Here is a 25,915-nt window from a genome sequence, read left to right as displayed (position 1 = left end):
ATTTTATGAAAATTTAAATGGTACCATTCATATCTTTATTTAGTTATATGAGAATATTGTCACTATTGAAATTGACTAAGAAATTAAAAAGGAAAATTCTGTTGAAAATATTGATAGCATATTTGTGTCTGCAGTAAATGTGGCACCAAAGTGAAGATGCTGATTATGCTTGAGGACATGTTGTCATCGCAAGGATGTCAGTTGTCACCTCTACTCTTTACAACAGATTGAATTTATGAATAATTAAACATTCTCTGTCAGTTTATATGTAGCTTTTTTTCCCTATCATTTCCTCTGTCACCCACACCTTTCTCCCTCTATAAAGGCCTCCCTCTGCCTGTTCTTGTGCGTTGGTTGACAAAGCAGGTGATGTGATACTGGTAGATTTGATCATTTCTGCTGTATTAGGAAATAGCTTTTTGTTGGCGATAAAAGAAAGGTAAGTGTAGATGTTTTAATTTTTTCTGTTTAAGTAGATAAGCCTGTGCTTTAAGACAATTTAACATTGAATGCAGTAATTCTCAGGGCTATTTAGATAGCAACATTATGTGCACTGTTCACCATTTATGATGATGTTTTTACATTTGACATACAATTTTTTACAATTCCAGAAAGTGTGTTGGTATCTGAAGTATTCTCATTGGTGTTTGTTTAGTTCAAACGTGAAACACCAGTTACATGTGACTTACTGAACTTTGAACTGTTAATGCCAATTTGTACTGAGGTCCCTATTTCTAAAGATTGTTCTTGACAAGCCTTTAAGTAACCGTGAATAATTTTTTTATTTATGTTGCCACCTGCCTTTTGACACATTGAGTTAGAATGTCCCTTGATTTTGCATGTTCATGATAATTATCATTATACAAAGATATTTATGGTTTGCCAGATTCCACTCACTTGAATTCTATTTTACTTTCAAGAATACCCATGTGGACACAACTTTCATTCTCAACTTCCTGAGAAGTATACACTATCATTGTAGATGAACTACTGTCACTGTTTTTAATCTGTGTCACCTTTGAACATCACGCTTTTACGATTTTCCTTTGTTAGCTCAAGCTGTATTCTTTCCATCCGTTTTGTTACAGCTGTAACATTGTTGTTGCAGGAAAAGTATTTATTAGATGTTTCATTCCAGTAGTTTTTCAAAATACAGCAATATGTAACTTGTAGGTGAATGAATATGTAATCAATTTCCACTCCTTTTTATGTCGGACTTTGTATTAAAGACTATCTTGTCATCGTGCCATTGAGTGGGAGAGACACTATTTAATATCAGTTTGTTTAAGACTCCATCAAGGTACAGAAATATCCTTAAAATATGAAAGAATACAGCACCAATTCTCATTAATATGTCATATAAATCTCCATTATGCTCTACAAATACTCTGAACCAATTCACTGTCATTTGCTCTGTTCCAAAAGTGTTGTCACAATCTGTTATTACAAACCTAGCATACTTTCCTATATAATGACCATGAAATCAACAAACAATCAGTATGTCTGATGTAAAAGCAAGTTCAGCATAGATTTACATTCAAAATTGTATCCTTATACAAGATAGCCCTTGGTATGCATACTCAAATGATACTTTGTAAAAAGGTATTGACCTTTCAGCTGGAAAACATGTTTTACTCTAGACTGAGTCCTTTTAGAATTGCACAAAACGTGATGAGTCAAATACTTATTATGACAGTGCTTCTTTATGTCAAAAAGGAGAATTTGATTGGACAATTATTTTTAGCTGTGTTGCAAAATGGGTTCAGTGTAGAAGATACTAAAATGGAGATAATATGATGATATGCTGTATAATCAAGGAGAAATAGATTGTAGATACGCTGTCACATTCTGACTTGCAGTTGAGGATGATTGTCAGCCTGATATAAAGGAGATGCTCAGGAAGAAGAAACGTGTGTTTGAGGCGCCAAGGGCCCAGAACTACTACCATGTTGAGTACTACCTGCTTCCAGACGAAGAGGAACTCACCAAGACTGATATTGTCACTTACGGCATGGCAGCTAAGATCTATATGGAGAGACATGACCCACGTGTCATCAAAACATGGCAGGATGGTGACATCACGTGGATAGCCTGGGCAAATACGTAAGTACTCTGCAAACTGTTTAATCAGTATTTAGTTTCATCAATGTTTCCTTATTCAAAACATATTGTTTACTCAAGTGGTTCCATTCACACCTTCTTAACTTTATCATAAACATACTGATTCCTTAAGTTTTGTCTCTTATTCTAAATGTTTCCCTCGTCTTCAATATTTACCAAAATAAATATTGTTTACAAAACATGCTGAAATAGTTCTGGAAATAACATTCACTGAAAATGCATTCTGAAAACAAACTAGTCCTCTCAAATGATGTGTATTCTAAAATGTTTGTTGCGACAAGTAGTTTTCCCATCACACACAACAGTAGTTTCAGTCATATTGTTCACTCAGATATGTTCTTGTTAAAAGTTATGTCTACTTAAATATTTCCTTATGGAAAATGTATTGCTTGCTGAAAACATTCCATATTCCTAAAATATAGTTTATCGAAATTAATTCTTTATGAAAACATTATTTACTCCAATAAATTCTTATTTTAAATTTGTTGTTTAAGCAAACAAGACCTAATTCACAATAGAAAGTTGATACCACTTAATATTTTTCTTCACTGAATGAAAAGTCCATCTCAGAATCAGTAGTAAAATAACGCCACTTATACAGCACTTAAAACTCCCCACCGCTGGGGCATGCTCAAAGCGCATACAATTGAGTGAGTGAGGGAGGGAGTGAGTTTAGTTTTACACCATACTCAGAAATATTCCAGCTATATGGCAGAGGTCTGTAAATAATCAAGTCTGGACCAGACAATCTAGTGACCAACAGCATGAGCATCGATCTGCGCTATTGGGAACCAATGACATGTGTCAACCACATCAGCGAGCCTGACCACCCGTCCCCGTTAGTTGCCTCATACGACAAGCATAGTCACCTTTTATGGCAAGCATGGATTGCTGAAGGCCTATTCTACCCCGGGACCTTCACGGGTTGCTGAAGGCCTATTCTACCCCGGGACCTTCACGGGTGAACAATTAAAAAGGTGAACAACTGTCAGCAATTTAAACCAGATTTAAAGGTACTAATGAAAGGAGCTTCTGAGATGAAAAGAGTTCGCAGCAGAGTGTTTGAAATTGCACTCGACTAGGATGATGTCTCACCTTCTAATGCTTCTTGGGATACACTTGGGAACAGCTGTGATGACTTCATGCTCTTTTTTATGGACATCTGGAAATCATTGACATTGTTAACTGTCTCACATAGAACAATAATTTAAAAATATTCAACTTAAAAAGCATTTGACTGCATATTTTCAATGTACACTGTGCAGCAGAGGAAACACAAGTTTCGTATAAAGGAAATCTCATAAAGTTAATCATTCTTAAAGGTCACATGCAATGTAAAACACAACTTTGCAGATTCTGATACCTTTCAGTATGCACATACTGAAACAAATCATCAAAAATGTCAATTCAACCTATAAAGTTGAAAAAAAAATTGATGAAAAAAAAGCCTGTGAAATCGGAGTTCAAACGATTCATGAAATTTCCCCCAGCGCTGGGGAAAAAGTGGTTTCAACAGCTATGCTGCACTGCGACCATAACACATGCACCGTGAATAGGTTCGCGGAGCTTGAAACAGTATGCCTGCAAGGAGTATGGGGTCGTGAGCAGTAGTCTAATCATGGTTGTGTACAAAAACAAGTAAATAATCTACTCGTTACATAAAAAACTTGTTGATTGGGGTAAGCAACCTCTGTCACAGACAAAGCTCAGTGTCTGGTTTATTGACACCTATATGTCGGCCTGCCTGTCTGGCTGCTAAAGACAATATCCAATACACAGTTTCAATCACTGACCACATGCAATTTGAACTTAACACTTATCAGGCTTAACGCCATAAACAAAAATAAATTGATTTATGACTTGTGCATCCGAATCCTGTCTCTGCCACATCATGTAGTTAGGCAAGTGTGATACTTGTACACATGACATGTTTTTATGTCTGTGGGTTGCAAACAAACTACACCCATTTTTCTTGGATGACTGGATCTGACGGAAACTGGGGCAAACTCTTGTCCTGCTTTGTACTTGGACGAATGATATTTTCCAGCCTCGCAGTAGCTCACCATCACTTCAGACATCATTGTTGATTGAATGGAATGCAAATTCAGAGAATATGTATTTACAAAACCCAACATCTCTATATACATTCTTTATGGATAACAACTTCTTCTTGTATATATGATTTTGTCTGACCACTGTGTATGACCCCACACTGAAACGACGCATCAAGTACAATTAAAGAAGTTGTTATCCATAAAGAATCTTACTTTCTTGTGACTCGCCATACTTCTAAAATGCCCATCAAACAGATCATCTTTCTGTACACACAATGAGCCCTCAGCGTATCAGCAAATGAACCAGTCAATCAGAAGCTGCTGTTACACTTGAGTGCATACCCACCCGGTATGACTGGGTTCGTTCTCTGGAGGGCTTCGTTTCAAGGGGAGTAAGCCCAAGTACAAAATATTGCACTTTTGAATCACGATTGTATGCTTATAATTTTGTTTATTTGTTTTTTACAAGCAGCAACGTATATTATATGTCATGAATAAGTCATAATTGTGCTTTAATTGTGTTTGATATTTGGTTGCATGTGACCTTTAAGCATTTATGTCTTCTATATAATAAAACTTGACCCCACAAAATGGTTGCATTTCTTTTGCAATGTATGTATAGTTTCATATAAATAGAAACAATCTGAGCATTGCTTTCTTTCTCAACTGAGTAGATCCTTTGAAGGCTCTGCCTCTGCTGCTGTCAAACTAGTTCTCAAGACTGTATGTCAACTGGTGCTGCTGCGTTTGACTGGTCAATTGATCTTGCATTAGTGTTTAGCTCGGGAGATTAATCAATTTTCACAGAAAATGGAACAGCAAACTAAACTGTAGAAAATATGTTTCTTGTTGCTATGGTTTTAAAATCATGACATAAACAACTGATTTGGTTTCCTGACTTGTATAGCTGCAATGAAACAACATGCTCATGTGTGTGTCTCAGCTGGAAGCATATCATTTGTCTTGATCTTTGTATCAGTTGGTGCACAATGTTATCACTATGTACCATTATTGCCCACATGAGGTTTGTGGTGCAGTTTATGATTACAACCAATTGTTGATTACTGAGCTCCAGTTATGGATCTGCATATTGTGAACGATAACCAGTGTCCATCGATATCCACCTGCAGGTGAACTTTCACAGATTGCAGGAACAACACTTGGTCACCCCTAAATATCAGATGTTTATCAGATAGGATTTATGTACCATTTATTCCCCCTTATAATGTGTCATTGTACTTAGTTGTCAGTTAGTTGTTGTGGTGTGTGTTCTAGTGTGTAGAGCTCAGGTCCCATAGCATAGCAACAGCATAGCAACATTGGACACAAAGAGTGATTGCATGAGTTTAGTTTTATACTGCATGCAGCAATATTCAAGCTGTATGGCAGAGGTCTGTAAATAATCGAGTCTGGACCAGACAATCCAGTGAGCAGCGACATGAGCATCGATCGGCGCATTTGGGAACCAATGACGTGTCAACACCGTCCTGACCACCTGATCCCATTTGTCACCTCTTACGACAAGCATAGTCACCTTTTATGGAAAGCATGGGTTGCTGAAGGCCTATTCTACCCCGGAAACTTGATGGGTCAGGCACAAAGAGTCCTTACGTTTGGCAGCTTGACTCCTGACTATTTCTAGGACGTCAGTACTGCCCCACAAGCATGTGTGATATATGTGGTCTTACCTATTAGGCAAGTGAGTTTTTTCTTGCCTCTTTCTAGCAGAAAATGGGTACCTGGTGGGATAAGTCATGTGACTATTGACCTTCTAGCGTGGGTCATCAAGGGTAATGGTGAGATTGTAGTGCTTTGAGGGTGCCCCTCCATGGTGCAGAATGCAGCACATTACAAATGCCCTAATCAGAGTAATGTACCCTGAAAGGTAATAATATTTGTATCTGTTCTTTTGTAGTATGAATGGGATGAATGTGTATTTAGTCACAGAAATGTCTTGAATATCCCATGTACATTTGTAGTATTTCACTAACTTTTCACAACTTGGAGGGGCAGTATGGTAGCCTAGTGGTCAATGCATTTGCTCATTAATGCATTTGCCCCGGTTCGATTCCCCACTTGAGTACAATGTGTGCAGCTCATTTTTGGTATCCCCACCATGATATTGTTGGAATATTGCTAAAAACGTCGCAAAACCAAACTCACTCGCCCATTATCACTTGGACCTTTTAACTTCCTGTTTTTCTAATTCAACAAGGATTTGCTTACTTTCAATTTCCAAAACCTGATCATGACGAGAAGATGAATGGTTACTAAGGTAACACAGATACTCGGGGACAAGGTACCTCGGTAGTAACATTAACCTTGACCCAACCTTCGTCTACACATATTTATGTCTTTGTTGAATTTGTTTTGCGGATAAGACTAAATAGTATTATTTACCTGGTTTTGAAAATAAGACAAAGGAGATTCTCATGAACTATTTAACTTCTGAATCAGTGATTTTGGAAATAGGACTGCTTGAATGTCTTCCTCAGACTGTGATACTTCTCATGTCTCCTTCCATTGTCTTCTAAATGCCACTGTTAGAATGTCGTGTGGACTTAGGTCAAGGTCATGAACTGTTGGCTGTTAATTTGGCTTGAAGTGTTATTGCTATAATTACATTGAAACAGGACCCTTATTAGAAAAGCCTGAGGTGAAATTCATGGAAAAATCATGGTCAACATTTTTGTGAGAGAGGGTTATTTTGCTGATGTTGTCAGTTTCTAAGGCTAAGCTACCACTGCATGCCAGAAACTTTATAGTTAAATGCATGTTTGCAGATTGTGCAAAATCAAATATGGCATACTGTTGGCAGTTGTTGGGTTCTTGAGAAAAGGGGTTTTACAATTAATTGCAAATAAATTACTCTTGCATATTTAGTCAAACAGTTTTGACATTATGCTGATGTCACTTCTGAAGAATTAGGTCAAGGTCACTGTTGAAGGTTGGAGAAGGTTAGTAATTTCAGAGATGAGTTGACTGCCTGTGTTGTTTAAATAAAGATGAGATGGGATTTAAATAAAGATGGGATGGGAGTTGAATAAAGATGGGAAGGTTATTGTGTTTTGGTAGTAGTAAGTGAGTATGGTTTTATGCTATTTGTTTAGCATATCACAGCAGGAGACACAAGAAATGAATTTCACAGGTATACCCAGTTGAGGAACCCACATCTTAAATCGGCATTTGTTCAAGTGTGACCATCTCTGTAGACTCAGTCTTGACATGATAACCATGCCCCTAGGGGCACAGCACTTATAATAAATTTCCTCCAAAAAGGAAATAAGCTGTTCTCATGCCTAATTTATAAAAAAATTATTGATGTGGAACATATTTAAAATCATTTTCTCAGAACCACAAGTTGCAGAGAGAAGAAATGTATGTGTGTCAGGAGTTACGCCACTTTCAGCAATATTCCATTAATATCAGGACATAAGAAATGGTCTTCACACTTTGTACCGAGCGTTTGAAATTAACATTGGTCCTTAGGCCTAAAGCTGACTGAAGCCGCTTGGACACACAGCTTTTGCTTTCTGCAGGTCCTTGTGGCCGACAGCTTTTTCATACCCAGTAATTAAGAGTATTATTAACATGTGGGGCCGAGACATTCTGGACCATACCCACAATTTTTAATAGTTCTTGGTCTTTAGGACAAGCATTTTTGATAACTGTAATGTAAATAATCCTGTCGTGTCTCGTCTTGAGCTTGGTAAGTTTTCATGGTTAAGGGGACACACTGATTGTACCTATGTGAATAATCGAACCCATGTCTTTCACATGAAGAGTGAAACTGTTGTTTATGAGGTTGATTGTTTCTAGGTCTACGGGCACTGTACCCAGACTCGCAGATTTCACTGATGTTGTAACTAGAATGCTGTTCTATGCTGTACAATTTTATGCCTCTTGTTGGCAAGATGATGTGATTGAGACTCCACATAGGTGTTTTTGTTGGTGTTTTAACCATTGATAGACTTACATCCTGTCATGCGATCTAGTTGTATACTACATTTTACTAATCAAGGGATGCTATTTACCCTAAAAAAATTTCATCACAATCAGTCATGTCTTGTAACCTTTTATCTCAAGATTTTCAATCCAATTGACATTTTCACCATGGTTAATTTTTCTCGCTCAACATTGAGAAGCTAAATTTAGCCACTAATTATATTTTTTGTGAAATAATGAACAATGAACATGATATTAAGTAATATTGATTATGATAAATGGCCGTTGAATATTTTGACTTGATCAGATTTTGATAACACGTACTGGATGCCAGTTAGTCAGTGTCCTTTCAACCTTTGTAGGTGAGTAGTATGAGAGTGTGATGGGTTTCATAACTAGTTTTGTCATTAATTGGAAAAAATGACACAGAGGGTTGCTTTGCGGAAGGTTCTGAAAAAGAAATGTTGTCCTTCTCAAATCTTTGACACATGATATTTTGTTTTTTTGTTTTTGTCTAATATCACACTTTGCAGTATTCCAGCTGTGTGGTGGTGGTCTGTAAATAATCAAATCTGGACCAGACAGTCCAGTGAATGACAATCCAGTGATCATGAGCATCAATCTATGACGTTCATCAACCAAGTCAGTAGGCCTCACCACCCAGTCTTGTGAGTCTCTTGTAACGACAAGCTTGGGATGCTGTAGACCAATTTTAACCTGGATCTTCACAGATTGTTTGACAAACAAATCAGACACAGTAAACCATGATACTAATTAAACTGTTATAATGTAGAAAGGGACTATTTATCATGGAAGCAAACTGTTTGCGGGATAAAATCTACCCACCCAAATGATATATTAAACATTAGAACAATTACCCTGAGTTAGTGGGGTATGTATACTATGCAAAAAAACAAATAATGGGTTGTGTTAGTCATCAAGACCTTTCTCCTGATACATAAGCTTTTGGGCAGTTTGAAATGAGCTTCATACTGGTTTATGAATATCTATCAGATCTGATGGGATTAGATCATGGTGCCCTTGATAGTTTGGAGTTTTTTGTTGTTTTGGTTTGTTTTGTTTTGTTTTCTGCTGCACTCAGCAATATTCCAGCTATGTGGCAGCTGTCTGAAATGATCAAGTCTGGACCAGACAATCCTGTGGTCAACAGCATGAGCTTCAGTCAACCCAAATGGGATAAGATGATGTGTCAGCCAAGTCAGAAAGTGTGGCATTAAGCACCAACCAACCTACACTCCAACTTTCATTGCCAGACGTAGATGTGTTTTAATGTATTCCCACCTTAAACAAGATATTCCTACATTTGATTGCCTGATAAGTAGTTGGCCTACCATGAACTGATGGTTACAATGGACAGCTTTCCTGGCAACTTGCTATATATTATATTCAACAGCAGTAAACTGTGTATTTCATACTTTGGCACCTAATGAAGTCAGACCAAGAGACACCGAGATCTCAGTAAAGATGAGTTGCTCCAGCAGGAGAGTGCATCAGTCCACAAATCTGTTGTTGCTATGGCTACAGTTCACAAGTGTGGTTCAAACTCCCTCAGTATATACCTTTCCTTGATTCAGCCTCATCTGACTTCACATGTTTTCCTGTCTATCCTGTCGAGACAGAAAGTCAATCAAACCATTTTGTGGCACAGAGAGTGGCTGAGTTTAGTTTTATGGCAGTTTTAGCAGTATTCTAGCAATATCACAGCAGGAGACTACAGAAATGGGCTTCACATATTGTACCTATGTGAGGAATCGAACCTTGGTCCTCAGCATGATGAACAAGGACTTTAACCACTTGGCTACCTGATTGCCCCTATGGCACGGAAAAGAACTTTAAGAAACAAGATCCCTCTGACTGTGCTGTGTATCACAGAGGATAGGTATTTTGTTGACAATTAATTCATTTTCATGTGGAAGGGGATTTGGTTTTAAAAAAATGTTGATGTCTTTAAGTGTGTCTTTCTATTTGAGGCTAAGGGCTTATTAGTCTTCGTATTTCCTGGAAAGGCATGGAGCAAAAATCTAACATCAACTTAAATTCACCTGCTAGTCATAGTAAATGTTTTTCACATTTGATTCCAAATGAACTGGCGATAGCAAGTCTATCTTTAATGGAAATATTGACTTTTTACAACATGTTCTTTGTCAAAAATGATCTATAAATGTTTGATGACATGAGGGCAAATAAAACATGAACCTTCTCAGCAGAAAGTTTTAATCATCTGAGATACTGAAGTGGATGCCACTTCATTCTGACCACAAGGGAGGTCTTGAGACATGCTCTGGGACTAGTCCAAACTTAACAAAATGAAACGAGTCCCAATACATGAAAATAAATGTCTGCGATAAATGTGATCTGAAGATTATAAATCCATGCAGCTTGGAAAAAATGATATTATAAAAAACATTGATATCAATTTCCTATATGGATCAGCCTCCTCTGTACGTGTGGGGTCCATTCGTCATCACAGAACATGACTATGTTGGTTCTGTAACAGAGATGTTTGATACCAGTAAACATTTCATCCAATTTATGACTATGTTGGAATCACTTTGGGAGTTCTTGACAATAATCGATACTAATATACAGCCTCAGATAAGAGTGAAATTGGACTATGTGCAACTTTTATCTGATTGTATTTTTTTTTGATCTGTTGTAGGATCTCTTCCTACACTAACGTCTATTGCCCACTGGCTTATTGAATGATGATTGCAAGGCTTATATATGTACTTTCTTCTATAGTTTGTGTAAATTCTTAGGTAATGGAATTTAAGGTATAGTTTTCTTTTGGAAACGTTGACAGTTAAACAGTGCAGAAGTCTGCCCTGTCTAGCGCATGCTAGATGTAATTAGACCATGGAGTAATAAAATTAGCCACAGTAGTGAAACCAACATGAAGAAAGTCTTCAGAGTTTTATATTAGATTTAAGTTGGTAATAACCCTTGTGGCGAGGAGAGACAGTAGTTGTTGGCTTTAATCACCGTCCGTCTTAATGGAATCTATAAATACCATCAAATATATTGCAAAAATTAAATTACTGTCGGTGAAATTATACAAGCTGTGATAAGGGATTTGTTTCCTCCCACACCAATGTCCGTTCTACATCGTGTGATTTTCCTGATCCGATTCCTCGTCCCCTGGGATGGTTCTTCCTTAAAAGCCGCGACTTTGGAAGTGACGTTCAGCCGTTCCATATGCATTGCAGTCTCAATGGCAATTCCTTCCTTCTAAATGATATTGTGTCATATCTGAGAGACAAGCTTCACACAACAACAATGAATACTGACAGCTATTGATTTTGCGGTGTAATTGCTATGATAAACACTCATTTCTCCTGGCCTTACGTGCCTCTTGGAGCAATTATTTTCAATTATTTCATCACAGTGTATGACTTTCCCCATCGATCATGGCAGTTATTTGTAAACGAGCCATAAGAACAATGAGGTAAAATTGGCATGTTTACTTTCACAGACACATAGTGACCGTGACCACGGATGTTCTTCTCAAAATGTTTAATCACAAGATTGAACTCCGAGTGTGGGACACAAAGGATAAAGTCTCAACGAGAGCCAGATTTGATCGTCCGAAGGCCTTCAGACTCCCACAAGCAAAGCCAGGTAAGAGTGTCAGACAATTCTTCTGTTGGTGATCATAGTTACACAAGAGAGACAGACATGTATTATTTGCTATTATGATTTGTGTATTGATGTTTGAAGGTATTCCAGAATCTGCCTAAAGTTTAGAGTGAAAAATGCTGGTTGTTCCCTTCCCTGGTTCAACACATGCATGAATAAAATTTACGTTTTCATGTTTACTGGTTGATCAATGATCAAGACATCTTACTGGGCAGTTATCAGTTTGTAGTTGAGGAAATTAATTCATGTGAAACTGTGTCAGTATACAAAGGATTTTCTCAGCATGTGCAGCCTCGAACATTCATGCAAGTCCGTTGTCTGGAGACTTCTGAATTGTTCTGATGACAAAAAGACAATGAACAGGATCAGGTAGTCAGACTCACTGATTTTGTTGACACATGTTGTTGTATTCCAAGTGTGTGAGTCAGTGCTCATGTTGTTGATCTCTGGATTGTCTTGTCCAGACTCTGTTTATGAATTATTTACAGACCATCACCATAAAACTGTTTTATTGTTGAGCATGGCGTTAAAAAGCTAGATTTCGTGTGACTACGTGCTAATCATGACAGAACCAGAGCATGTATTCCTTGAAAATATGAACACCGTAATTAAAGACATACTGTAGAAACACACTTAAGAGTATGGTGGAGTAATGTTGGCTCTGAACTGAACATATTTTATGGAAAAATTTTAAATGACATTTTCTCATAAAATATAATTTGAAGGAGTCCACAGAATTTCTTCATTTTCTGAAACTGTTATGGTAATCTAGCTAGATAATTCTAGCACGGGCTGCATTGGGTATATTTGTTTCACAGTCTGTATGACAGACTAAGGGTGTTGGTGGGATGAGAGTTCTAAACATTACAGTACATCTTGTTTTTCATTGGTTGGCCAAAGACGTACAGTCTCATTAAAACCAGATCCTAGTGCTGGCTACTGCTGCATGGAGATCTAATGATACCCCTTTACAGGACACAAGCGAACTTTCCTCAGACTAATCAGAACATCATTTACAAGATCACAAAAGGAAAAAGTCTGACATTTTGTTCTAATTATGGTGGCCACACAAACACGAACAAACACCTAGTTGCGTGTACAGCAACGTGCAGTAAACCTAGACAAAGTAGATTGACTATGTGTCCCAGTCAAGCCTGCTGTAAATGGGTACCTTATAGGGATGGGAAAGTCACATTAACTCTGTGCACCTAGTGGCTACAAGAGTTGTATGATCCTCAGGGATTCGAGATTGAGAATACAACCTGCCATTGAGATTGACATCTAGTGATCGAGGGAAAAACAAAGTGCCTTTGAGCAGGTGAACTGGATATGAGAGACGTACAAATGTTAATATGATAATAATACTAATAATCAAGTCACATCGACAAGTTCACATGGGTCATTCCGAATGACAGTCACAGGTTCTACAACTCGAACTTCTTGAAATGGAAATGATATGCAAGACATCGGAAACAGAAGAGACTTTTCATATCTCATGGGAAGAACTGCCATAACATCACAGCAAGCTGTTTGACATTCCAGGTTAATTCTTGTTTTTTCAAAATCTTTGCATGCTATGGAAGTCACCAGTTTGAAACAAGTTTTGTAAAGCTTGAGAAGGCTGCTTTCCGACTGGAGATGTTGAATTCTCTGTTCAACGATTGGTAACATTTTGCGAAAGGTCATTCTGACAGAACCAGTGAAAAGAAATCCTCAGATCTTTGGCTCTGGCAGCAGGCAGTAAGAGCTAATATAGTGACACTGATGGATGTCTTTGTGAAGGGAGCAATATGTTACTGATGGTGAAATGGTTGTCACATGCTCAGATATAGTTTTTATGATGTTGTCAGTCTGTTCCACTTTTTGTATTGTTTTGATGTTGTTGTTTTTTTTCTAAAGCCAAACAGACACCATGTGGTAAGTGATGAAGCTAAATAGTAGATTTTGAAAATCATGGAAATAGACTTGACAAAAATTTAACTTTTTCTAAGGTATGTCCATAGTATCTGACTTCCATTCTGTAGTTCAAATATTGTGTAGAAAAGACTCATAAACTTAAACATTTAACATTTGGACTGGAGTAGTCAAAGATACAATCTGGTAATAGCCTTAGGCGTGATTGTTTGCAAAACATGAAGCTTTTCTCAGCTAGGTTGACAAATATTTCACCTGCTGCTTGAAAGGTTTCTGCATCAGCTTTCCTGTCTGCAAACTGTGGTTCCAAAAATATCTTTTCTTTTTTCTATGGATTCTATTAATTATCAGAAAAACAAAAATTGGTAACTTATCATAAGGATGTCCTATGTCTGTCAGCTAAAATACAATCAACACATTAGTCATGGTAAAGGTTGCACAGTGCAGTGCCAGCATGGAACCAGTCTACTTAAGTCCAAAATGTAATGCTTCAGTATACCTGGTTGCAGTACCACTGTGTACCAAAACTTTGGAGGCTACTCACAGACTTGGCTTGTAGCTTCATTTTCAGTAGATTGTAGTGTTTTGATATGGTCTCTTGTTAGCTTACGAGACCGAACAGTGTTTTACTAAACTTGGGCTTGGGACAGGTAGTTAAAGTAGTAGACTCTGTATAACTCTGTTTATACTTAAAGGTCACATGCAATGTAAAACACAACTTTGCAGATTCTGATACCTTTTGGTAGGTACTTACCGAAACAAATCATCATGTCAATTCACCCTATAAAGTTGAAAAAAAAACATGATGAAAGAAAGCCTGCAAAATCGGAGTTCAAACGATTCACTAATTTTCCCCAGCGCTGGGGGAAAGACTGGTGTCAACAGCTACTCCGCGAGGAGTAGGTTCGCAAAGCTTGAAACAGTATGCCTGGTCATGTATAGGGTCGTGAGCAGTAGTCTAATCTTGGTTGTGTACATAAACAAGTAAACAATCTACTTGTTACATAAAAAACATGTTGATTTTGATAAGCAGACTCTGACAGATAGAAAGCACAATGCCTAGCTTATTGACACCTATAAATTATAATGTCTACCTGCCTGTCTGCTGATGACAGTATGCAGTGCACAACTTCAATTTCTGACCATTTGCAATTTGAAATTAAGACCTATCAGGCTTACAATTAGCCATAAACAAAGAGCCGGCTAAGTGTATCTGCTAATGAACCAGTGGCCAATGAGAAAGCCCCGTTATACTTGACTGCACACCCAGCGGCACTGACTGGGTTCGGTGTCACGGCAGCTTCGTTTCGAGAGAGGTACACCCAAGTACAAAATATTGCACTTTTGATTTGCGATTATATGCTTATGATTTTGTTTATTTATTTTTTCACAATCACTAATGCATTATATATATAATGAACAAGTGATAAGGGTGTTTTACTTATGTTTGATTTTGTGGTAGCATGTGACCTTTAAATCTGTCAGGGATCACCCAAGCTGATACAACATCTTACGTACCAATGATAGTCTTAGTTCTACGATGACTTTGTGTTAGTGGGTCCAAGCTGATACAACATCATACTTATCAATGATAGTCTCAGTACTAAGATGAATTTGTGTTGGTGGACCCTACCTGATACAACTACGTACTTACCATTATGATAGTCTTAGTACTTAGATGTCTTTGCAATAGTGGGTCCAAGATGATACAAGATCATACTTACCAATGATAGTCTTAGTACTAAGATGATTTTGTGTTGTTGGGCCAAAGCTGATACAACACCATACTTACCTGTGATAATCTCAATACTAAGATCACTTCGCATTGGTGGTCCCTACCTGACACAACATCATACTTACCAATGATAGTCTTAATACTAAGATGACTTTGTGTTGGTATGCCCAAGCTGATACAACATCATACTTGCCTGCTATAGTCTTAATACTAAGATGACTTTGCGTTGGTGGGCCCTACTTGACACAATATTATATTTACCAATGATAGACTTAGTGCTGAAGATGACCTTGTGTTAATGGACCCAGGTTGATACAACATCATACTAGTGATAGTCGTTCTAGTATTAGTCTTAGTACTATGATAACTTTGTGTTAGAGGGCCTAAGTTAATATGACATCATGCTTAGCAATGATAGTCTTAGTACTAAGATGACTTTGCATTAGAGTGCCCTAGCTGCCCAAGCAGTTAGAACTCCAAGGTTGATATAGCATGTGATCAAACCCTGATGTCATAGGCAGCTGACCTGATGCTGCATTGAGACTTTGCACACTACATTTAAACCATGGCAGCTTTCGTCCCGCATGTCACACCTGGCATAAGCCTGAACCAACTTCTGTATAATTTCATGTCTGATGAACCCAAAAAAGGACTGTGATTTCCCAGAAGGGGCATTATAGTTTCCACAATATGACAATTTCGTGACACAGCATAGATTTGCCCAGACAATTTTTAATAAACTGGCCACAGGAAATTACAATAAAATATCAGGGCTGGAATTACCATCTAAAAATGTGTGCAAAAATTGCCCAGGTTTATATGAAACATCCAGTTTATATCATCAACTATTGATTCTGACTTCATGACCAAGCCATGACTCCAGTTTGTAGAACGATTGTAACTTGCCCCTCAATCTGCAATATTTATCTAAATCGCTAGCTTCTTGGAGAACACTTTATTATTGACCAAGTGAGAGTGTACAACTACACAGCCCCTCCAGGCTAGGAGGGACATCGTTTGACGGTAGGCTTGGAAGATGAATGGTGGCAGAGGATCGATATGTGCAACAAGTTTTGATTCTGATTTGTTGCAGTGGAGGATGCTGGGATGGGTGTGAAATTGTTGTGTTTGACGTTTTGTTGTTTTGATTGATTAGTGTTTGGGGCAGATAGGGATGGTGTTGTGTGAGGTAAGTTCTGGATTGGGATGTAGTCTGCTTTCTTTGTTTTTGCCTTGTTTTAGATATGTAGAGATGGGCATAATGTATATTTTGATGTGTTTGGAATGTGGTCTTTTTTCAAGAAATTGATTCTATATTAGCTTTAATTCTACATGTCCTAGTAGGGCTTTAAGACATGCTCTTAGGAAATTAATTGAGGTTTGTTAACATAAGCTAATGTTGAAAATCTAACTAACATCACTACGATTGTATTTGCAACAGTATTTAATATGTTTGCTGACTTTATTTTAGTGATATTTGCAGAAGTAATTCATTTGTTGTATTGTGTCCTGGTTAACTCCAGCTCAAACAACTCGTGCACACAGATTGTGAGTAATATGCAGCTCATTAATTACTGCCCATGCATGTGGTTCAAACAGCTCATGTTTGCAACCATTCTTGTAACTAATACAACCCTTCATAATAGCTCACACATCTCATCCCAGTCACAGACATGGATACAGCCCATGTACCTTGAATTACTTCTTCATTTACAATTCATTACAGCATGTGCAGTTCATACATACAGCTCCATACGGATTTTTGTGTTCAGACAGCTCTGTACCATCCACACAAATCATGTATGTGATGCTGCCTCTTCTAGGCGAGGACCTTGACGAGATCGGGGGTGTGAAGGCCAGTGTGCTGAAGCAAAGTGGCAGCTTCGCCAAGATGCAGCCCAAGAAAGGAGGTGCAGTTCGCCCGTTGCCAGTCACCATCACCTATGCCAAGTCGGATGGAGCAGCCAAAAGGAGAGGTAACCTCACAACAGTTGCCAACCCCTTAGCAGTACACAATAGACGTCTGTGAGTTTGACAACACCTCACTTCAGTTACCTACCACTTAGTTGGACACAATAGACGTCTGTGAGTTTGACAGCACCTCACATCAGTTACCTACTCCATAGCTGGACACAATAGACGACTGTGAGTTTGACAGCACCTTACATCAGTAACCTACCACTTAGTTGGACACAATAGATGTCTGTGAGTTTGACAGCACCTCACATCAGTTATCTACCCCATAGTTGGACACAATAGACGTCTGTGAGTTTGACAACACCTCACTTCAGTTACCTACCCCTTAGTTGGACACAATAGACATCTGTGAGTGTGACAGCACCTCACATCAGTTACCTACTCCTTAGTTGGACACAATAGACATCTGTGAGTGTGACAGCACCTCACATCAGTTACCTACCACTTAATTGGACACAATAGACTTCTGTGAGTTTGACAGCACCTCACATCAGTTATCTACCCCTTAGTTGGACACAATAGACGTCTGTGAGTTTGACAGCACCTCACATCAGTTACCTACCACTTAGTTGGACACAATAGACGTCTGTGAGTGTGACAGCACCTCACTTCAGTTACCTACCACTTACTTGGACACAATAGACGTCTGTGAGTTTGACAGCACCTCACATCAGTTATCTACCACTTAGTTGGACACAATAGACATCTGTGAGTTTGACAACACCTCACATCAGTTACCTGCTCCTTAGTTGGACACAATAGACATCTGTGAGTTTGACAACACCTCACATCAGTTATCTACCCCATAGTTGGACACAATAAACGTCTGTGAGTTTGACAACACCTCACTTCAGTTACCTACTCCTTAGTTGGACACAATAGACATCTGTGAGTTTGACAACACCTCACATCAGTTATCTACCACTTAGTTGGACACAATAGATGTCTGTGAGTTTGACAACACCTCACATCAGTTACCTGCTCCTTAGTTGGACACAATAGACATCTGTGAGTTTGACAACACCTCACATCAGTTACCTACTCCTTAGTTGGACACAATAGACATCTGTGAGTTTGACAACACCTCACATCAGTTACCTGCTCCTTAGTTGGACACAATAGATGTCTGTGAGTTTGACAGCACCTCACATCAGTTATCTACCACTTAGTTGGACACAATAGACATCTGTGAGTTTGACAGCACCTCACATCAGTTACCTACCACTTAGTTGGACACAATAGACATCTGTGAGTTTGACAACACCTCACTTCAGTTACCTACCCCTTAGTTGGACACAATAGACGTCTGTGAGTGTGACAGCACCTCACATCAGTTATCTACCACTTAGTTGGACACAATAGATGTCTGTGAGTTTGACAACACCTCACTTCAGTTACCTACCCCTTAGTTGGACACAATAGACGTCTGTGAGTGTGACAGCACCTCACATCAGTTATCTACCACTTAATTGGACACAAGAGATGTCTGTGAGTTTGACAGCACCTCAGATCAGTTACCTGCTCCTTAGTTGGACACAATAGACATCTGTGAGTTTGACAGCACCTCACATCAGTTACCTACTCCTTAGTTGGACACAATAGACGTCCCTTAGTTGGACACAATAGATGTCTGTGAGTTTGACAGCACCTCACATCAGTTACCTACTCCTTAGTTGGACACAATAGACATCCCTTAGTTGGACACAATAGATGTCTGTGAGTATGACAGCACCTCCAATCACTTACATACCCCTTAGTTCTACACCGTAGACATCTGTGAGTATGACAGCACCTCCCACCAGTTGCATACCCCTTAGTCAGACACCTTAGACACCTGTGAGTATGACAGCATCTCCCATCATTTAAATACCCCGTAGACAGACACCTTAGACATCCGTGACTTTGCCATCTTAACACCACAAAATCTATTTTCAAGAGACCAGCATATGAATTGACTCTTCCCCTAGGAATATAAAGGAAAACCTAATTAATGAAAAACTACAATTGAGATGGATATTAACTTTATTTGTTTGATTGTTGATAATCTTTCTCGAAAGGATTCTGTATGTGGCCATGACATGTGCAGTATGTGTACATCACATTTGCCCATTAGCTAAGGTCACATTCCACCTCAGTGAATAGATCTCTCTTTGACTAGGATTGTTCATTACAGTTGTGGATATTGTCATTTGTGTTTTGAACTTAAACTAAACACCTAATGAAACTTAAAACTATCTAATAATCTATTGAATTCTGAAAACTGCTTCTGTCACTATATTTCATAAAGTTCATTACTCCTTAAGATCAGGGTGAGAATTGGTCTTCAACAACCCATGCTTGTTGTAAGAGGCCACTAATGGGATCAGGTGGTCAGACACGCTGACTTTGTTGACACATGTCATATCCCAATTGCATAGCGATGTTGATTGCTGAATAGTGTCAACAAGACTTGATCTTTTACAGATCATCACCATATAGCTCTAATATTGCTCAGTATGGCGACAACCAAACATAAAGTTCATATTTGTATTGATATAGTTTTGTATGCAAATGCTGCTTTTGTTATGATGAGCCGATTTTATTAAAAATATTCCATACAGAGTAATATTTGTTTTTTAAATCTTCAGTTGGCATTTTACTCTTACAGTTTGTCAGATTATTGTTTTATCAATAAATCATTTTTATGAAAGATAAAACACATGCTAATTCCCTCTGTGGCAAGAGGGTGCACAGACAGTTTGAACTTCCTGAAAAGATGTGTTTCATTACAAAATGAACGTTGACAAATAGGACTTGATATGTTTGAACAATCCACAGTGACCCTAACTTGAGACAGGAGAGCAAGTTTGACCCCAAAAAGCTGAGGTCACCATCTAAGAGCAGTGTCTTTTACAAGATGAACCCACAAGAGACACAGCCACTTTAATTAACTTTCACTAATGAAAAAGTTTCTGCTTTCTTCATAGGCCGCTTCAGAGGAGGGGACGAGGATGACTTTGATGAAGACAAGCTGTCTGATCCAGGTCAGCGTGACCCTGACAACAAAGGGGAATCCCCAAACAACGTGTCTCACGCTGAAGAAGCTGCACCCAGTCCTAACACTCTCATCGCCGTGGCTAACCGAGATGTTGGAGGACAGGATGTCAGGTACCGACACATTCAATAACCCTGCAACATCCAAAACAAATTGGATTAATTAACAAAGACATTTTCAACGGAGAAAGAATGATTTGTGAAAAATTCATATCAGAATGCTAGTTTGAATTTGGATAATTGAATAAATATCATTTGATCTCAGTTTGTATTATGACTCAGAGATGTTGTTTTGGGGTTCTATTGACCTATTATATCGATTTGAAATGTCATTTTCCAGTGAGCAGAGAACTTCCCTGAGGAGAATTTAACATTTGCAAAATCATTTTATAACAGATGTTTAGTTAGAATTTGGTTGATTTGGAGGTTTGAAATATTTGGATTTGAAGTGTCTCTGATGAAATTTATTAGGAGCCCGTTGGGATTCTTGTCTCCAGTAGCTGATGTTGGTTGTGAGAGATGGCTTGATGTGTGATGTGGCTGGGGACCAGGTGATGTCATCAAATGCCAGTGGTTTGGACCATCGCTGTCCATTTCAACTGTCTGGTCTAGACCCCTGACTTATACCTGAAATATTGCTGAGTGTGGTGTGGAAAAAATGTCTAAAAATGACTAAATTTGTTGAGCAACAGGATGATATATTGGTAAAGCACACAATCAGTTGTTGGTGTTGCTCTTGAGTAAGTGAGCAGTGAAGATCAAGGCAAGAACTGATCTTCAGAAGAGGCATTTCAAAGGACTGTGGCCTCAGGCTTATTGACTTGGTTGATGCATGTCATTGTATCTAAAATGTCAGTCACTTGATTGTCTAGTCCAGACTCAATTTAAAGACTGCCATCATATAGCAGGAATATTGTGTTTGATATTAGACAACAAACCTATGTCAGGTTCATAATTATATCATTGGTAAGTTGGATATTGTTTAATGCCACACTCAGCAATATTGCAGCTATATGGCGGCAGTCTGTATGTCACTTGAGTCCTGTTTTCTGTGAGCTTGTACAGAGAATCTCTACCCCTACAGGACATTCAGTCGGCTGGGGAAGCTTGCAGGAGCTGAGAGTCCAACACAGTCCCCCAGCAAGGAGTCCCGGATCAGTCGGCAGAGTGCGGAAAAGCTCCCTGTCGGGAAGTCCAGGAGTCCGTCTCAGTCATCCAAGGCCAAGAAGAACCAGGGAGAAAGTAGTCCACCAATGAGGTCACAGTCTGCCCTCCGGACTGGAGATATGGACGGTAAGCCTGCAGATTAAAATATTGTTGTCTTGGATGATAACTGAGATTTTAAAGTTAATGTCAGGAATTTATTTCTTTGGATTGAGAAGGCATACACCTGAAATGGGCTTCACACATTATACCTCATGTTGGGAATCGAACTCGTTCAACGTGATGAGCGGATACTTTGATTATTAGGCTACCACACCGCCGAATTCACTACAGTGGGGAGTTGATGCGGTGCTCGAAATGTGAAACACTGAAAGTCTTCTTATGTAAATTTCATTGGGTCGTTCATGATGGGATTGAGATTTCTGACAACACAGATATTCAGCAGGTACAGAGGAAAGTGATAATTATGGTCCGACTAAAATCTACTGTTTTTTTTTAATGTCTGTAACGGTTTGTTATGCATGAAATATAAATTCACTGTATATGTACATACCTATTTACGTGCACACACACACACACACACACACATAACAATATTGCAGATTTCTATAATGACTGCTTTTAAATTGTATGCTGGTGCATGTGTACTTTAATAATACATTGCACATGCATGACTTTATTCAGTCATTGTACATTGTACTGTTAACTTTGTAATATTATAAATACATGCATCAACATATCTTCATATAATAATTGTGGGGTTAAATTCGAATTTATATCATCTAAAACATATACATTTTCTGTGTTAATTCCTAACAAACAGACATAACCTAAAGTTTTCTTTAAGAACTGCTGAATGAAAATCAGAAAGTCAAATAGTTAAAGTTAGATAGTACATGGTCTGTCATGGGAAATATTTTGTCAACTTTATTGTTACCAAAACAAGAAACATATGAAATGTAATTTTATCATGCACATCCGTGGTCAGAATTATATGTTGTTTGTTGAGTGAAATATCTGTAAATGACTATTTATATTAAGAGCTTTAGGTAGTGTTAAACTTTTATAAGAAATGAATTAATACATTCACATATATCACAGGACTCTCAACACTGACTGGTGGACATATTTTACAAGGGGTGAATATTTTGTTTCAAGCTATGATGACTGGTGTTTCTGATGCAACCGACTAATTGCTTGGATAATAGGTGTATAGCACTTGTATAAGTATACATAAAAATATACAGTAATGTCAGAATTTTAAACCAAAATGGATTAAGATATATATATATACCATATATGTTTCTAATTAACTGTTACAGTCAGGGATGTGTAATAATCCCAAATTCTCGATTAAGAACTTCCAGGGAATACTTGTTCTCCGGAGGTGTATCTCTGATTTTATTTACATTGAAATCGGTGGTAGTATAGGAACTATTTGTAAGATTTTAATGTGGCACTAGTTAAAGAATTACCGTTGGGAATAATATGAGGGCTGATAACATAAAAAAGTATTTTCATAGATGCTATGACACCCGAGACTTGCTCTGTCTCGTGTTCTGTCATAGGAAATGCCGTGACAATATACCGACTTTCCATAGGCATTTTTCCTGTTATCTTCTATCGTGTCAATTCGTACTGCATTTAGAAATTAAACAAACAATGCCTTTCTAAACTAAAAATCAAAGCAAAACATGTCATTTAATGGCTTTTTGTCGTAAACGATCATTTTTCAATGAGGGTGACCACGGCAACGCATTTGCTGGGTTCTGTCTTTACATGTAGCAAGTTGTTGCAGCACACTTTGAGACGGGAACCAGAGCGGCAGCGAGAAGTTGGATTGTCGCTTTTATCATTTCAAAAGGAGAGTTATCGCCCCTCACAACAAAAAGATCGCCCATTGAGCATGGTTCTTCAGTCTCATAGGAGAACACTTTTACCGCTATTTTGTCCCACTCTCTGTCTTTTTAGTATGGCGTTATTAATCTCTAAAAACACTTTCCTCAACATGTTCAACCAGGGAGCGCCTTACAGCCAATGGGTCGCGACAGCTCCGTGAAGAGGCGTAACAAGAAAGCAGAGGCAGCAGCTGCAGAGGCTGCCGAGAAAGCCAAGAAGTTTGGCATCTGCGTTGTCCCGATCAGGATGTCACTGCTGTTTGCAGGTGTGTGTATTAGAAGAGTGGTAAGACAGTCACTGATAACATAGTGTCAAATCTACAAAAATCTACGTCAACCACATACATACCTAACCAGTGTTTATCGGCATATTTCCACATACACTGGTTGAATGATTTATTTATATCATCAAGCAAACTAAGCAGACATTGAGTGGTATATAACGTGTATAAATAAAAACAGAGAAACAATGGGCATTCTGTCACCATGTCTTCAATACTAACATTATCGTAAAGCAGCAGGTCTGCAAATTCACCATCAAGTTGTTACTTGAGATATTTGTTTGAATATGTGCTTGAAGCATTTTCATGGAAGTCATATCATATGTGTCACCTACATGCTTGATGCTCTATACAGGCATGAAGAGCTTAACTGGCCGCCTGCAGAAACCTGTCCCTGGCATAGAGGACTTGTTCATCTCTGTGGCGCTGGACAGTCCACTTATGACAGACAAACAAAAAGCAGACCTCAACCCCATGATCATCAAGATCCAGTCAGCTACAAACCTGCCAGAAACACCTATGTCTTACCAGGAATTACAGACTAGGTAGGTGGTAACAAGCTCAGACTTGATGGTTGGTTGGTTGACTGGCTGCCAGAAATACCCTTGTCTTACCAGGAATTACAGACTAGGTAGGTGGTAACAAGCTCAGACTTGATGGTTGGTTGGTTGACTGGCTAACAGAAATACCTTTGTCTTACCAGGAATTACAGACTAGGTAGGTGGTAACAAGTTCAGACTTGATGGTTGGTTGGATGACTGGTTGCCAGAAATACCCTTGTCTTACCAGGAATTACAGACTAGGTAGGTGGTAACAAGCTCAGACTTGATGGTTGGTTGGATGACTGGCTGTCAGAAATACCCTTGTCTTACCAGGAATTACAGACTAGGTAGGTGGTAACAAGCTCAGACTTGATGGTTGGTTGGTTGACTGGTTGCCAGAAATACCCTTGTCTTACCAGGAATTACAGACTAGGTAGGTGGTAACAAGTTCAGACTTGATGGTTGGTTGGATGACTGGCTGCCAGAAATACCCTTGTCTTACCAGGAACTACAGACTAGGTAGGTGGTAACAAGCTCAGACTAGATGGTTGGTTGGTTGACTGGCTGCCAGAAATACCTATGTCTTACCAGGAATTACAGACTAGGTAGGTGGTAACAAGTTCAAACTAGATGGTTGGTTGGTTGACTGGCTGTCAGAAATACCTTTGTCTTACCAGGAATTACAGACTAGGTAGGTGGTAACAAGCTCAGACTTGATGGTTGGTTGGTTGACTGGTTGCCAGAAATACCCTTGTCTTACCAGGAATTACAGACTAGGTAGGTGGTAACAAGCTCAGACTGGATGGTTGGTTGGTTGACTGGTTGCCAGAAATACCCTTGTCTTACCAGGAACTACAGACTAGGTAGGTGGTAACAAGCTCAGACTAGATGGTTGGTTGGTTGACTGGCTGCCAGAAATACCCTTGTCTTACCAGAAATTACAGACTAGGTAGATGGTAACTAGCTAAACTGGCCTGTTGGTTGGTTGGTTAGATTGTTGATTTGTTGGTTGGTTGATTGGTTGATTGGTTCGTTGATAGATTGATTCACAGGTTGACTGGCTGTTTAGCTTGTTTGTTGGCTGATCAGCAGGTTGACTGATGGGTTGGTTGACAGATTGGTTGGTTGATTTGGTGGATGGTTGGCTGGCTGACTGATTGGTTTGTTGGTTGGTTAGCAAGTTGGCTGGCTGGTCAACTGGCTGGCTGGTTGGCTGGCTTTTTGGTTGGTTGACTGGTTAAAATCATGTTGGCTTGTTGTTATCAGTCTGGTCAGCTGGCTATGTGATTGACTGGTTGGTTCATTGGTTACCACATTTGTTAGTATTCCAGCTATATGATGGCAGTCTGTAAAACATTAAACTGTACACCACTCACTCCATGAACAGTGTTCATGAATAGTCTTTCAAAGTAACAGGACACTGGGTCCTGGAAGTTTCAGATGTCTGTCTGACTCACTGAAAATTCACAGGACCCGCAGAATAAAATTAAACACACATTTCAGATTTAACATTTCTTATAATTGGAAAGTGTCACCAGCCACAAAGAACAACTTCAGACAAAGTTATTTTGAAATACTCAGTCAGACACTGGGA

General features: G+C 38.7%; 1 protein-coding gene across 1 annotated transcript in view; it reads left to right on the top strand.

Moving 5' to 3' along the window:
- LOC137295729 (uncharacterized) overlaps positions 1-25,915 on the top strand; it is a 50,973-nt gene that overhangs the window by 6,377 nt on the left and 18,681 nt on the right. The window contains exons 4-11 of the mRNA XM_067827245.1: positions 1,860-2,103; positions 11,614-11,767; positions 13,685-13,694; positions 17,250-17,402; positions 20,370-20,550; positions 21,521-21,741; positions 23,597-23,764; positions 24,135-24,324. Coding sequence (XP_067683346.1) covers positions 1,860-2,103; positions 11,614-11,767; positions 13,685-13,694; positions 17,250-17,402; positions 20,370-20,550; positions 21,521-21,741; positions 23,597-23,764; positions 24,135-24,324 — 1,321 coding nt within the window. The remainder of the gene's footprint in view (positions 1-1,859; positions 2,104-11,613; positions 11,768-13,684; positions 13,695-17,249; positions 17,403-20,369; positions 20,551-21,520; positions 21,742-23,596; positions 23,765-24,134; positions 24,325-25,915) is intronic.

This window comes from Haliotis asinina, chromosome 9 (assembly GCF_037392515.1).
Source record: "Haliotis asinina isolate JCU_RB_2024 chromosome 9, JCU_Hal_asi_v2, whole genome shotgun sequence".
NCBI classification, from domain to species: domain Eukaryota; kingdom Metazoa; phylum Mollusca; class Gastropoda; order Lepetellida; family Haliotidae; genus Haliotis; species Haliotis asinina.
Note: the sequence above shows the minus strand (reverse complement) of the source record. Positions and strands in the feature narration are given on the sequence as shown.